This window comes from Onychomys torridus, chromosome 14, assembly GCF_903995425.1.
Source record: "Onychomys torridus chromosome 14, mOncTor1.1, whole genome shotgun sequence".
Lineage (NCBI taxonomy): Eukaryota > Metazoa > Chordata > Mammalia > Rodentia > Cricetidae > Onychomys > Onychomys torridus.
Window position 1 is genome coordinate 6,028,316 of NC_050456.1, and position 14,084 is coordinate 6,042,399.

A 14,084-nucleotide genomic window follows, 5' to 3' on the forward strand; every position below is an offset into this window, starting at 1 on the left:
AACCTGTGTAAACAGAGTGGATCCACTGTGACATCTAACCTGTGCAGAGTGGATCCACTGTGACATCTAACCTGTGCAAACAGAGTGGATCCACTGTGACATCTAACCTGTGCAAACAGAGTGGATCCACTGTGACATCTAACCTGTGCAAACAGATGGCTCCACTGTGACATCTAACCTGTGTAAACAGAGTGGATCCACTGTGACATCTAACCTGTGCAAACAGATGGCTCCACTGTGACATCTAACCTGTGTAAACAGAGTGGACCCACTGTGACATCTAACCTGTGTAAACAGAGCGGGATCCACTGTGACATCTAACCTGTGTAAACAGAGCGGGATCCACTGTGACATCTAACCTGTGTAAACAGAAGTGATCATATCTAACCTGTCTAAGCAGAGTGGATCCACTCACATCTAACCTGACTACACAGAGCGGATGCTCTGACATTTCAGCCTCAAGCAATGGGAGAGCCCTTCCTAGGCTTCTTTTCTTATATATAACTTTTGTTCTCCCTCATATCTTTTTATCATTTCTCTCTAGAATACACAGGACTGTAACTGCAGGACTGCTAACCCATGCCTCTGGGGACGCAAGTTTAATAACCACGATAGAATAGCTTTGCCCCTCTCATAGAGTACAGATCTAAATACTGTTCTCCGAAGTGGCTGTTTTATTTGCGGCTTCCTTCACTTTACTCACTCACTTTTAGCACACGTTGGCTCAGTTGCTATCTTTACAAACCTGTTTTGGAGCTTTCCCCCATTCCAATTCTTCTATGTGGAGTGTGTGGAAGTAACATGGTATGTTGGCAGTGGGAGTTACGTGAAAGTGCTCCCCAGATTACAGTATCATCTACACACTCTTCCACTTTATTGTTAATTTCTGGGGTGAAGGATGATCCATGAATGGAGTTGGTCAAGTATTCCCTCTTTTGTGACAATTTAGGTGATTCCATTCTCTCCTCTTCCTGTAGGTTTGCCTTGATTACCTAAATCAATGCTGCCCTCTTCTGTTACAGTAGCAAAGCCCAGTGGCTTTCAATATGTGCTCTTGGGTGAATTTAGAAGAAGTTGTTTTGTGTTTTCCAGTTGCTTGGTTCTCATTGTACTTCTAAATCCTGGCTTTGTGGACCTGGCTTCTTGTTCTCTTCATCACTGGGAATCAAAGATATCCTGTCCCTCTCTCTGTGCACTTCTGTCCCAGAGGAAGGCAGCTGGTCAAACTGAGCCATGCTTACTCCTCTCCCATGCAGGTGATGTCCTCCCACATGTCACATCCTATTTCACACTTAAGTTGGGCTTTTTTTTCCTACTGCTGACTTTGGATCCACCTTATCCCTTCAGCTTTCTCTTTCCTCTGTCCATGTATTTTCAGCCTTCTCCTAATTGCTGCCAAAGTTTGAGAGGATAGGGCATGAGAACTTTTTAAAGAACGCTTTCTTTTTCCTTTAACTAAGCCATTTTGAAGTTTGGGATTTTCCTGTCATCATGTTGTATGCTGAGTTGGGGGAGAAGTTCATTTGATCTTCTCAAGGTTTTCTGGAGCAAATACTGAGAGCATTGCACTGCCCTTAGCCACCTGGAAGCCTCAATTATTCCTTGTCCCTTTATTTTCTTCCGATTTAGAAGTTTCTCATCCTGTTTCCAGACATTTTGAAATTTACTCTCCATATTTGTATGATTGTTTCAAATTAATATTTTAATTAGCCTGCTTTCATTTTACTCATTTTAATTCATTTTGTTTGAGTATTCATCTCCTGCTTTTTAATGTGACATTTTTTATTCAGTATTGTGATTTTTTTAAAAATTGGCTTATAAATTTAGCTATTATTTTAATTATTTCCTAGAAAATGTTTGGTGTCATATAGATGTATGTATTTATTTTAAAGTTATTTCTTATTTTCCATTTCTTCCTGCCTCCTAGGCTTCTACACTGAGATTTGTTCCCTTGTGCCTGGGTGAATATTCAGTGTAAGAAATGTATTTCACTCATCTGGTAGAGATTGTAACTTTTCAAAAGTAGCATTTATAGCTAGTTTGGTAGCTTTAGGGAGAAGATTAGTTATGATTTTGTTTTATCACTTGGAATAAACTGTTTGATTCTTGGCACTGTTCTTGAAGTGACAAAATGGCGGACGGCACATTTGCTGGTGGGGTCTGCCCAGCAAATTGAACGTTCTCATTAGAGTTAGTGCCCAGTGTTCTCCAATCTTTATCTGCATAATTGTTTATTTTCTTTTTAGCTACCCCAAGATTCTTTGGGTTTCATGCATGATTAAATTCATGTGTTCCTGAATCTGTAGAATAAGAATAATTTCATCAATAAACCTTTACAAATTACTTTCCATTACTTCTGTTCCTTCTTTGAACAGGTCTGATTAAAGGTATGTTAGACACACATTATGTGTTCTGAGCCCTATCACCTCTCTTATTCTCTGTTTAGTTGCTTTTTCTTACTTTTTAGCGTAATTTCCTCAACTCTTTCTTTGGTTTCAATAATTTTCACTTCAGGTCTATTTAATCTTATTTGATCTATTTTTGACTTTTTGGCTTAAATTCAATAGTCTTGAATATGTTAATATTACTTCAAATCTGCACATGTTGGAGATGTTCCAGTTATATTCATGTTTGAGACCATTTGCCTATTTCAGGATTTCACTTATTTAAATATATTGTAGAGTTTAAATTTTTATTTTGCATCTGGAAATTCCAATGTAAATTCATTTTGATGCTCAAGTGTCCTAGTGTTTTATTTATACCTTGTAATTATGAACACATTTATACATTTACCTATTTATCTGACTACATAATCCATATAAGCAAAACAAAACCAAACAACAGAAAATTCTAGCCCATATCTAACCACATCTCCATAAATAGATGGTGTAGGTTTCTGAATCATCGAATGGGTTAAAGGATTTTCTTTCTGTTCTCCTCTGAACTAACTTCATGGCTGATGAAGGGATTTTGAGTGCTTGTGTTCTGTAGCTAAGGCCCACTTAGCCGGGATGCCTTCTGAGTCCACTGGAACAGCACAGTAACTCCATCTTTGTTAACAACTGTACGTCTTCAGTAATAGTCTTTCCCTCTGAGCCTCGTGTTCCACACCCACATTCTTTTGTGGGTTAAGAGCACACTGTGCACTTTCCTGGAAGTAGCTGCATTTTTATGTTTTAAGTATGAAGGCATCATGTGCATGAAACTTCTCCTTAGTGTTCCTTTGCTGATTTTGGATCTCACCAAATGGGCTCTTTTAGCAGATCCTGAACTTCATCCAACTCACATTTTTTTTGTTTTTGTTTTTGTTTTTTAACCTTTATAATGATTTCATTATCTGTTGTCTTTTTTTCTCAGCTTCTTTTACATATCTTGTTCCGGAGCTAATACCATCACTTTCCTATCACTATTTTCTTTATTTCTCTTTACTTTTCTGAGATACAGATGTTTTCAAGCCTGTTTTATGTAAGCCAGTTTCCTATAACAAAATTAGGCAGGATATTGCATCTAATTGGTTTTTAATTCAATATACATTTATTTTCTGTCTCGGAGACATTTTTAGTGTCTTTGGCTAAAGCATCTTCTTTATATCCCTGAAAATGAAAATATGTATCTACCTAGTTTCCCTTTTCTATTCCAAAGCATCATTTTAGCGAAGATGTGTGACCTGGCAATACACAGAATTCTTTCCACCTGAGGAACTATTCTTGTGTGCTCAATTCATTTTGCATCCTCTTGATGGGAAACAGATCAGGAAGAAACATGTGTGCCAGCCCTGACCTTGGGAACAGTTGCTTCTGCTCCCATGGAGGAAGGGACTTGGCTGGGTTAGGTTTCAGGCTGAGCCTGAAAGAACAAACCAAACCAGACTAGAAGTCCTTTTGCAGGATGCAGCTCACCACTTACTTTTTTTTTTTTCTTAGAAGGATATTGATTTTTTTTCAGACAATGGTAAACGTATTTTTAAAGGCATTTACTTTCCTCCTGTTGAACACTTGAGACTATAGCAGTTCTTAACCAGAGGGGTTTTGTTTAATTCTGTAAATATTCAAAAACTGTTAACAAAAATCACACGCAATTGTTCCTGTTAAGAGTGTATGTTGGAACTACACTGCTCTCCCTTAGTTCTCTTGTGCAGGTTAGAAATACACATGGGATGTGATGAGATTTGATGAGAACAGTCGTCTAGTGATACTGTGTTCCCCAATATATTGTGCACCTTAATAAACTTATCTGGGGTTGGAGAACAGAACAGCTGTTAGATAGACATAGAGGCCAGAAAATGGTGGCACGCGCGCGCGCGCACACACACACACACACACACACACACACACACACGCGCGCGTGCGCGTGCGCGCGCACGCCTTTAATCCTAGAATTCTGGAGACAGAGATCTCTGTGGGTTCAAAGCCACACTGGGAACAGCCAGGCATGGTGACACACGCCTTTAATCCCAGGAAGTGATGGCAGGAAGCAGAAAGGTATATAAGGCATGAAGACCAGAAACTAGAGTCTTGTTAAGCTTTTAGGCTTTTGAGCACCCATTCAGCTGAGATCCATTCGGATGAGGTCACAAAGGCTTCCAGTTTGAGGAAACGAGATCAGCTGAAGAATTGGCGAGTTTCTCTGATCTTTCAGCATTCACCCCAATACCTGGCTCCAGGTTTGTTTTTATTAATAAGACCTTTTAAGATTCATGCTACACAGTCTATTAGAATTTCTGCCTCAGGAGAAGTTGTTACTGCTTGGCTGGAGAGATGGCTCAGTAATTAAGCATGCAGAGGATGGAGGTTTGGGTTCCCGACATGCACATAGCCGCTCACAACCTTCAGTTACTGCAGTTCCAGGGGATCTCTCACCCTCCTCCAGCCTCCCCCAGCTTTTGCACACACATGGCACACACATAAATAACATGTGTACTCATGCAGGCTCGCACACATACACATAAGTAAAAAAGAAATTTTAGCTATTCCTCTGCTGCCATCTATATATGAAAAAACAGCTTTAAAAATCCAGTTCTTTGATCCTTCATCATTTTATCTTTAAATTGAAGGCATCATCTGAACATGGGTAACCTTTGGTGTCATTGGGTGATTTTTTTAATTTCTGGTTTTTGGTATGAGTACTTTGCATTTGTGTAAGTTTGTGTATCACATGTGGGCTTGGTGCCTAAGAACAGAAAATGGAATCAGATCCCATGAAACTTGAATTGTGACAAATGGTTGTGAGACAGCACATGGGTGCTGGGAATTGAACCCAGGTCATCTGCAAAATAGCAAATGTTCTTAAATACTAAACTGTCTCTCCAGCCCCCTTTTGCTAAGTTTTTTTTTTTTTTTCATGTTATTTGCCAACTAATGTGTGCATTCCCTGCTCATGCACCTACCTTATGGTGCTTCTCATGTGATGGGCCCTTGGCATTTAATATCTTGTAGAAGAGTAGATCCCCATTGTTGTCCATTATGTATAATTCTCAGACCAGGTGTTGTTTCATAAGAGTAAATTGGTAGCACAAATTCTTCGGTTTTTACATGTTTTCCAGTTGCTCAGTGAACTACAGTAGTAGATGTATACAGCCTGTGGCCTGTGGGCTTCATGTGCACCAGGAAACTATGACGCTGCCTAACTCAAAACTGCAGACTGGATTAAAACATGAGAATTTTCTCAGAACTTTTCCCCTTGTAACACCAGTGCACGGGTCTCAAGCATGAATTTGGTACATGATAATGGCATGTCACTTTGTCAAAAGTTGCACATGACTTATTGGTTATTGCAAACATGATATATATTAATTAAAAATTCCAATGTATTATAGTTGTTTCAGTCTTCTGTAAAGCCTGATCTTTGGAGAACTGGGTGATCAAATAACTCTCTACAGAGTACATACAATAACACTCAGAGTGAGTACAATGAATATAGCTACCTACAGAGTATATACAATAACACATAGAGTGAGTATGATGAATGTAGCATGTTGAGTGAAGAATACAGCTTGGGAAACTTCTGCCTTAGCATCTTATGACTTAACTAAGAATGTAAGACCTGTAAATATGATAACTATAAAAATACTAGTAAGAAATTTTGAGTAAAACTGTAGAAATAAATTACTGATGTGTAGAGTACTTTATGAAGGAAGCTGTCATAGCCGAGTCTTTGAAAATTGATATGTATTAGAAAGACAGTTATTGGGAAGCTATTTTCTGGAGAAAGGCACAGCCACAAAAGTGGATTCCAAATTCTCTTTTGACATCATTCATAAATAATGTCAATAAGTGAGAATGTCAGAAGTTTACATCAGGTAAATTATGGATACTCTGGAACAAGGAGATGAAATGCTGATGAGAGTATGTTTCAGTGAAATGTAACCACTTCCTGGTGAGCTTTCAAGTAGCTAGAGGCAAAGCCAAGAGGCTAAGACACATTAGAGTACTATGGCCATGCTGTGGTGCTGTGCACACAGACTTAGCCTGAAGTCTATCTGGAGAGAATGTCATAGTGGAAAATGAGTGGCCTGGGTAACTGTTGAGTGAATTGTATAGGTTGACAATATTTTGCTAGTCAAAGAGTATAATGTATGAGAGATCACTTTTTTAGATTTATTATGTTATAAAATTGATACTATGCATGATGTTATAAGAAAATGAGGTAGAACGGTGTGACAAGTTCCAGCTGTATAAGCAATTGGCCCAGCAATTAACTGCAGCTCCTTTGTTATTACTTCTTTCTTTTTCCTGTTCAGCAAAGTATTGGTGGGGCCTCCTAAAGCATTCTTTTGTATTTTATATTTAATAACCCTAGGCTATCCCATTTTTAACAATTATCCCATCTTACAAATACTTACTGAGCATTAATTGTACTTTAAAGCCCTGCATTAGGCAGAAAATAAGGGGGACAGAATCTATGTATGGTGACTGATTATCAGTGACCCCAAATGTAGTTTTCATAGTATTTATTACTTAGACTTTGCAGAGATAGTTTTTCTTTTTCCCCACAGGAGAAAGAAGAAATGTTCTCTCTTTCTTTGTTGTCTTCAATAGTTAGTTTATGGCATTTTCATTGATTTTTGTTTGTTTTGAATAATGAACAATAACATTTCAACAAGATATTATATAAACCAAATCAGTTAATAATAAGAATATGACCACTTTAAATGTTTTTCTTTTAGAAAGGGCTATTTTTACTTTTTTTCTCTAACCTGTCAAGGGGTGATTACTTTGACCTGCCCTGAACACTTAAGCTTATCTCCACTAGATGACAGTGTGTCACCACAAGACCTCTTCCCATATCTGCAAAATACATGTAAAAACAGCACCAAGTAATTTTTATTTGATATTATTGATGACATTAATTAATGTAACAAGATGATTAAAGGTTTATAAAATCTACCATTTGTTATTTCTTGCTTTGTATTTAGAATTAATAGATATAGCCAAACATATGTACACATATGGTCTTAACAGTTTTGTTTGTTTAAGATATTTGAAGGATTTAGGAACATGAGAATTAATTTTTGTCATGCGTTTACCAAAACAAGATTGATAAAAGTGAAGGGTGTTAATAGCGAAGTATAAGCAACCTGAATTTATGAGTAGTTTTGTAGCTCCTGGAAGCTGAGTTCACTGTTGGGTTTGGATATGGAATTTGCCTAGACAATACAATGTTTATTTTTCTGGAGGGATTTTTAAATCTCCTGAGACATCTGAAGCCTAAATATACATTCATATATTTTAACTCTATGGTTCTCAGCAAAATTCATTGCATTCCTTAGGAGTGGTGTGTATGGAGAATGAATATCTCAAAAATTTCCTTCCGTGTTTTCTGTAAAGATTGGGAGAACAATGACAGCATAGCCTTTCCTGCTATTCTTTGAAACTGAGCTCTAAAAACATACATGTTTTATTCTCACAGCCTAACATAAACATAATTACACGTCTTCAAGTGTTGACATCTGCATACTACAATGATGAAAGTTAACATTTTGAATCCACTTTTTAAAGAGATCTTCTACTTCTACTTTAAGTACGCTGGAAATAGTTTCTCCAAAAATTGCCTTTTGTCAGAATTAAAAGGGACAACAAGTAAAAAAAGAGTGATGAAGACACAGCTCTTAGGATATCAGCCACTGTTGTGCTTTCTGAATGCCACTTCTTTGCAAATTAATTTTGGAACAAGAGCTTTTCCTGTTGTAACTGTGAAGGTGGAACTGGAGAAGGTAAGAAGAGATGCTGGGAGTTGAGGAGGAATTGCTCTGGTGACATTAAAGAGTCAAATATTTTCTAAAAAGCTCACTAGAGGCTTAGAAGTCTCATAAGGATTTCTGCCCCAAGATTTTACTTCTTGGCAGAAGGTGAAATATATGATGGACATGAGACAATCAATTCATCATCAGACAAACAAAATCACACACATAGGATAAGACCAAAGTAACATGAAGGCTTCTACACACAAAACATAATTGCTGTAGAATAAAATTAGAATATTGCCTTATCTGTTAAAAAGATAATGGTGGTGGTTTTGAGGGCAAGTTCTACAAAGAGCAGTAGTATACAAGTATAGGGAAAATGGATGAGGCTTAATTGAGGATAGGGGATGGAGATCAATACAGAAGAAGGGCAATGAAGGAAAGATAAAAACACTAAGGGGGTTTGAAAAAGCCATAGGGAATCATATTATTTATATTTACTTAAAATTACATGTAAGTGTGTGGTGGTCTGAGTGAGAATGGCCCCCATAGGCTCATATACTTTAATACTTGGTCCCTAGTTGGTGAAACTGTTTGGGAAGGATTAAGATGTGTGGCCTTATTGGAAGAGGTGTCTCCTTGGTGGTAGGCTTTGAGGTTTTAAAAGACTTACATTATTTCCAGTGTCTCTCCACCTACTCGCTGTTGTGGATTGAGATGTGAACTCTCAGCAGTGGCTTCTATGCGTTTGCTTTGCCACCATGAACTATAGCCCTCTTCTTTTATAAGCTATTTTGGTCACAGTGTTTTGTCAAAGCAAGAACAAAATAACAAAGACAAAGTGTACGTATACATATATAATTTTTCCATGATGTGTGCCCCTTGGGGAGATAATGATTCCCCCAAGAGTCATAGACTATATGACAGAAACCCCAGTACCAGATATGAGAAACCCCCTTTTGCATTGTTGGTTAGGCAGTCCAAGAGACTCCTAAAACAGTATAGAATGTTGCTTTTCTCATTGGTTACCTCCCAGAAGTTGTAGGTAAGTTCCTGTTGCTAAGGACAACTTTCACTTTGGACAAAGGATTTGGAAGACTTGAGCTGGATCTGACCTGAGAATTGGCCTTCAAAGTACTGGAAAGTGCTATGCAAGCTACCAAGAGAAGCAATCAGCTATGATACCTATAATCCACAACAATAAACCACAAACATCCAGCCCAGAAAAATATTCATTAAAGGTGCAATAGTAGCTCTTATGTCTTGGCACCAACCAGCTGTCTAATTGGACTTAAACCTCCCTGAACATGAGGGAAATCATACCTGGTAATAGAAACCTAGCCACCTCCCCATGGCTAGTGTTATCATGGCTCTAAGAAGAAAACTTACTACTGCCACTGTACTAAACCAGTATGATTCCTAACTGTATTCTGAACCCTTATCCTTATGCCCACAGATAGCTGTAGCACTCACCAATCATCAAAGAAGTTCTTCTTTGCAACAAGCAGAAAGCCACAACAGGTCAAAATGCAGAGAGCACCTGACTGCGGGGTGCTGGGCCCCAAAGATACATTTACAGCACAGCTCCTATGCCTTGGGCGTAGGGAATATCACTGAAGAGGGTCAGAAATAGTGTAAGAGCCAGAGCAACAGGGAGTATGCCCTAGTGAGATTGATTCCTCTAGAAATGATAAGAAAGCTACATCTATGATACTTCAACACTATGGCTGCCCAAATAAGACCTGAATCTTGACATGACCAATGGACATGCTAATGTGTAAGGGGGAATCTCATGGGATCCCAAACCCTAGACAAACAGCTATAGCAAAGAAGGACTGCAAAGAGAGGGAGAGTTAGTATTTCTTGGTGCTCCATAATTTGTTATCCAAAAATAAGTGGTCAGTCCTGAAATCACATATGTACAAGTAACACTAAACAGACTCAGCAGGTTGGATTTATATATTTATGCACACACACACACACACACACACACACACACACACACACAAATACATATATGTATGTATATATGCATATACATGTGTATCAATAATAATTAAAAAGAGACCATGAATTTGAGAGGGAGTGAAGGAACCTATGGAGGGGATAAGGGGAGAGGAGAAATTATATAACATATTTTAAATTTTTAAAATTTCAAAAATAAAATATAATTTGAATGAGAAAAAAGGTAAGTGTTATTAGAACTTGTGTGTGCATGTGCATGCACACAACTTTTGTACAAGAATACTATATTTCAATTCAATCTTGAAATTTTAGGTGATAGAAAAGTAAATGAACAAAATTTCCTAGGTAAAACTCATGGTAAATTCTGATGCTCAGTATTGCAGTTTAAGGATATAGAACATTAAAAGTAGTCATTTCATGTGGTTCCTTTGTTGTTATTCCTTACACTTTCAAAATCTGACAGTTAAGCTCTCAGTATGTCATTGAGTAATTGTTATGCATTGAATAAAAGTAAGGACAAACTTGGATACTTTTAACTTGACTGCCACAATATATTGCTTCACATTCTATTGACTTAGGTCAATTGAAAACTAACATTGCTGAATTATTAATGTTCTTTTTGCTGTCTCTTAAATAAGGCTTGATTTTCCAAACAAAATATTTTCTTTGTAAAAATACTGAAGATTATATGTAGACGTAAATTGTTTTCTGAAAATTCAGATAAAATTATAGATTATTGATTTTACATAACATAAATTCAATTTAAATGTAAACCATCTTGAAAATAAATTTAATGTAATTTGTTTTGCCTGTGAGAAACCTAAAATGTTTGTGATTAAATCTTTTAAACTACAGCAAAGCACAAAGAAGAAAGAATTGCCATAAATCTATTGGATTGTCAGGATTGTCTAGAGGAACAGAATTTATAAAATTAAGCTGTGTGTATGTGTGTGTGTGTATGTACATATGTATGCACACACATATACACATATACATATATATATGAGGATTTATTATAATGGCTCACAGACTGTGGTCCAGCTAGTCCAACAATGGCTGTCTACCAAATGAAGGTCCAAGAATCCAGTAATTGTTCAGTCCATGGGATAAGGCTGGATGTATCAGCTGCTCTTCAGTATATACTAGAATCCCAAAGAAGTTGGCAAGCAAGCAAGCAATCAGACACACACACACACACACACACACACACACACACACACACACAGACAGAGAGAGAGAGAGAGAGAGAGAGAGAGAGAGAGAGAGAGAGAGAGAGAGAGAGAGATTGATTCCTTTCTCGGTGTCCTTTATATAAGCTGCCAGCAGAAAGTGTGGATCTTATTAAAAGCAGATCTTCCTACCTCAAAGATCTGGATTAGACATGGGTCTTCAATTTCCAATGATTTAATTAAGAAAAAAAAATCCTTCACAGGTGTACTCAGCCATTTGGGTCTTGGTTAATTTCAGATCACATCTATCATCCTCAAATGGATCTTTTTAACAATTAATATTCTTTCCTCTGGTGTTTTCATGGGAATCTACATGTTCCCCTTTTCATCTGAGTTTTTACCTTTGCCCTGCTATTGGTATAAACAAAACTAAAAAAGAGTAGATGCTCTATTGCCAAATACTTCTTAGATTTTTATTGTTTTGCAAGAGAATAGAGTTTCAAGCAAAAAAAAAAAATTCTTATAGTGCTTGCAAGTGAGCAGGGTAATGGGACAAATAGTGAGAGCCATGCAGTGATTGTGACTGGAGGAGAGGGTATGCTGTTACAAATCATAGATCATCTGGTAGCTCTGAGTACAAACTGTTACTTATTCAAGTCCACCGACTGTGCTTTAAAAGTTTATGCGTGTGTATGCAAACATTGGCATGTAGCATTGAAAATTTCTTTAACTCATGAGTATGTGTATAGGTGTTGATCTCTGTGGGGATGTGAGTGTGTGCAATGCCCATGGAGGTTAGAAGAGTGCAGCAGACCTCCAGCAGTTGGAGACACAGGAGCTTATGGCTGCCTGGTGTGGGTCCTGGGAAGGGAACTCTGTGAACAAGCATCTTCACTGCTGGGCCATCTCTATAGCCCTAGAGTTAATGTTCTTGCAGCTATAGAGAGAACATAAACTGCTGATGAATTCAATGTGGGTTGTTTTCCTTTACTTTTTAGCATGGGAATTTGGCTTTATTTGCTGTCTCATGAACTGGCTTATAGCACTGGTATGTGTCTATAAGACCAGTTATCATGTTTGATTATCAAAAATTGTTCTTGTCTACGCCAGACACTTGGTTCATTTCTCTTATCCTTTGCTTTCACCTTCTCAAGCAAACATCGCAGAATTTTGTGCTCTCACTGTACTCTGGGCCACTCCTGTTTGTGTGCTCCATGATCACAATGTGGCCTGGAATTTGGTGTTAACTGTATTTGGGCACACTACATAGAGCTGATGGTCCAGGAAGAGAGATGACCTGTTTCACTCTTCTTTTTCCTGAAGTGAATATCCCCAGATGACTTCTCTTCTAGGGATGCCCTTATGTGGTTTCTAAGTGGTCCATACATATTTCTTTGTGGGTGAAAGGGAGAGAGTGCAGTAGAAAAGGAAAATAAAATGGTAACAAAACCATCTGACATTAAAGCATAACATCGCCACCTTTTTCTGTGAGCCTCACCTGATATGCTGCTCTTATTTATCTTTAGGATCACCAATGCTGGTTTCTGCTCGGCCTATCTCATGTTAACCCTGCTTAATTAAGTCTTAATTTCAGTGTTGTATTTTTTCACTGTAAAATATTTTTGAGTATAAAGGGTATGTTGCAAATTTCTACTTTCTGTTTTTATCAACATTTTGATTTATTTTGTTTTTTAAGTGTGTTAATCATAGTTGTTTTTGAAATCCATGTGTTCTGCTTTTGATTTGTATATTATTGTTTTGTCTTCTATTTCCAGGATGAGCAGAAACTACAAGAGAGTTTATGGCAAGGTGCTTCCATCATAGCTGCCTTAGTTAAAGAAAGAAGTCCTGCACTGGCTGGTCAGCTCCTGGTGGCATAAAGAACACAGACAAGTCATAGATGAGCTACCAAGGACACTTCCCCAGACTCTGCCCCACGCCTGCCTCCCCACCTCACTCTCTCTCTTTCATGTGTGGGAGAGACTTTTAGTTGTTTTCTTTATCTTGCTACTGTACGATGTGATGCTTAGGTTGTCAAAATGGGTTAATGTTCATGTCCATGAAATTACTTGTGTCAAACATAAATGGCTTCAACCACAAAAGGACAGATAAATGAAAAATACTGCCCTTCATTCCTACAGGGAGTGAGCTATCCCTTCAGGAGATGAGACTTTAGACAGCTTAGCTATTATCTTAAATCTATGTTAATTAACAGACTGGTGCCATTATAATGGAAACAATGAATATGCTTCAGAATTATTCTAAAGTCTAAAATTGTCTGATATTATATCTTTTTGCCTTATTTTGGAATTGATCACTTTTTTTTTTTTTTTTTTTTTTTTTGGTTTTTCAAGATGGAAAAACCACCTGTGTAGCTTTGTGCCTTTCCTGGATCTCACTCTGTAGACCAGGCTGGCCTCGAACTCACAGAGATCCGCCTGCCTCTGTCTCCCGAGTGCTGGGATTAAAGGCGTGCACCGCCAGGACCTGGTGCTATCATTTTTTAATTGTATGTTTTCTTTGGATTAGGAGTTGTTATTTGACATTATTTTAAAGAGTTTCTGCTTTTTCTAGGTTTGTTTCAGAAAAGTCTAGAGAGCTTCCTGAAGGCTGAGTTGTTTGTGTCAGTCCCTGGCTGTGGTCCTCTGGAAGGTAGAGTGGTCTGTGCTATAGAGCTACTTACTCTTGATATAGGAATTGTAGCCTTGCAAAATCAAGATTTTATTCTTCCAAATTCTATTGTCCATACATATTAATTCTTAGTATTT

General features: G+C 37.7%; 1 protein-coding gene across 3 annotated transcripts in view; it reads left to right on the plus strand.

Annotated features, from left to right (window-relative positions):
* Positions 1–13,628, plus strand: part of Crppa (CDP-L-ribitol pyrophosphorylase A) — a 295,404-nt gene extending 281,776 nt beyond the window's left edge. For all 3 annotated transcript variants that reach the window (XM_036206639.1, XM_036206644.1, XM_036206645.1), the window contains one exon: positions 13,092–13,628. In XM_036206639.1, coding sequence (XP_036062532.1) covers positions 13,092–13,196 — 105 coding nt within the window. In that variant the 3' untranslated portion in view covers positions 13,197–13,628. The remainder of the gene's footprint in view (positions 1–13,091) is intronic.
* Positions 13,629–14,084: the final 456 nt, after the last annotated feature.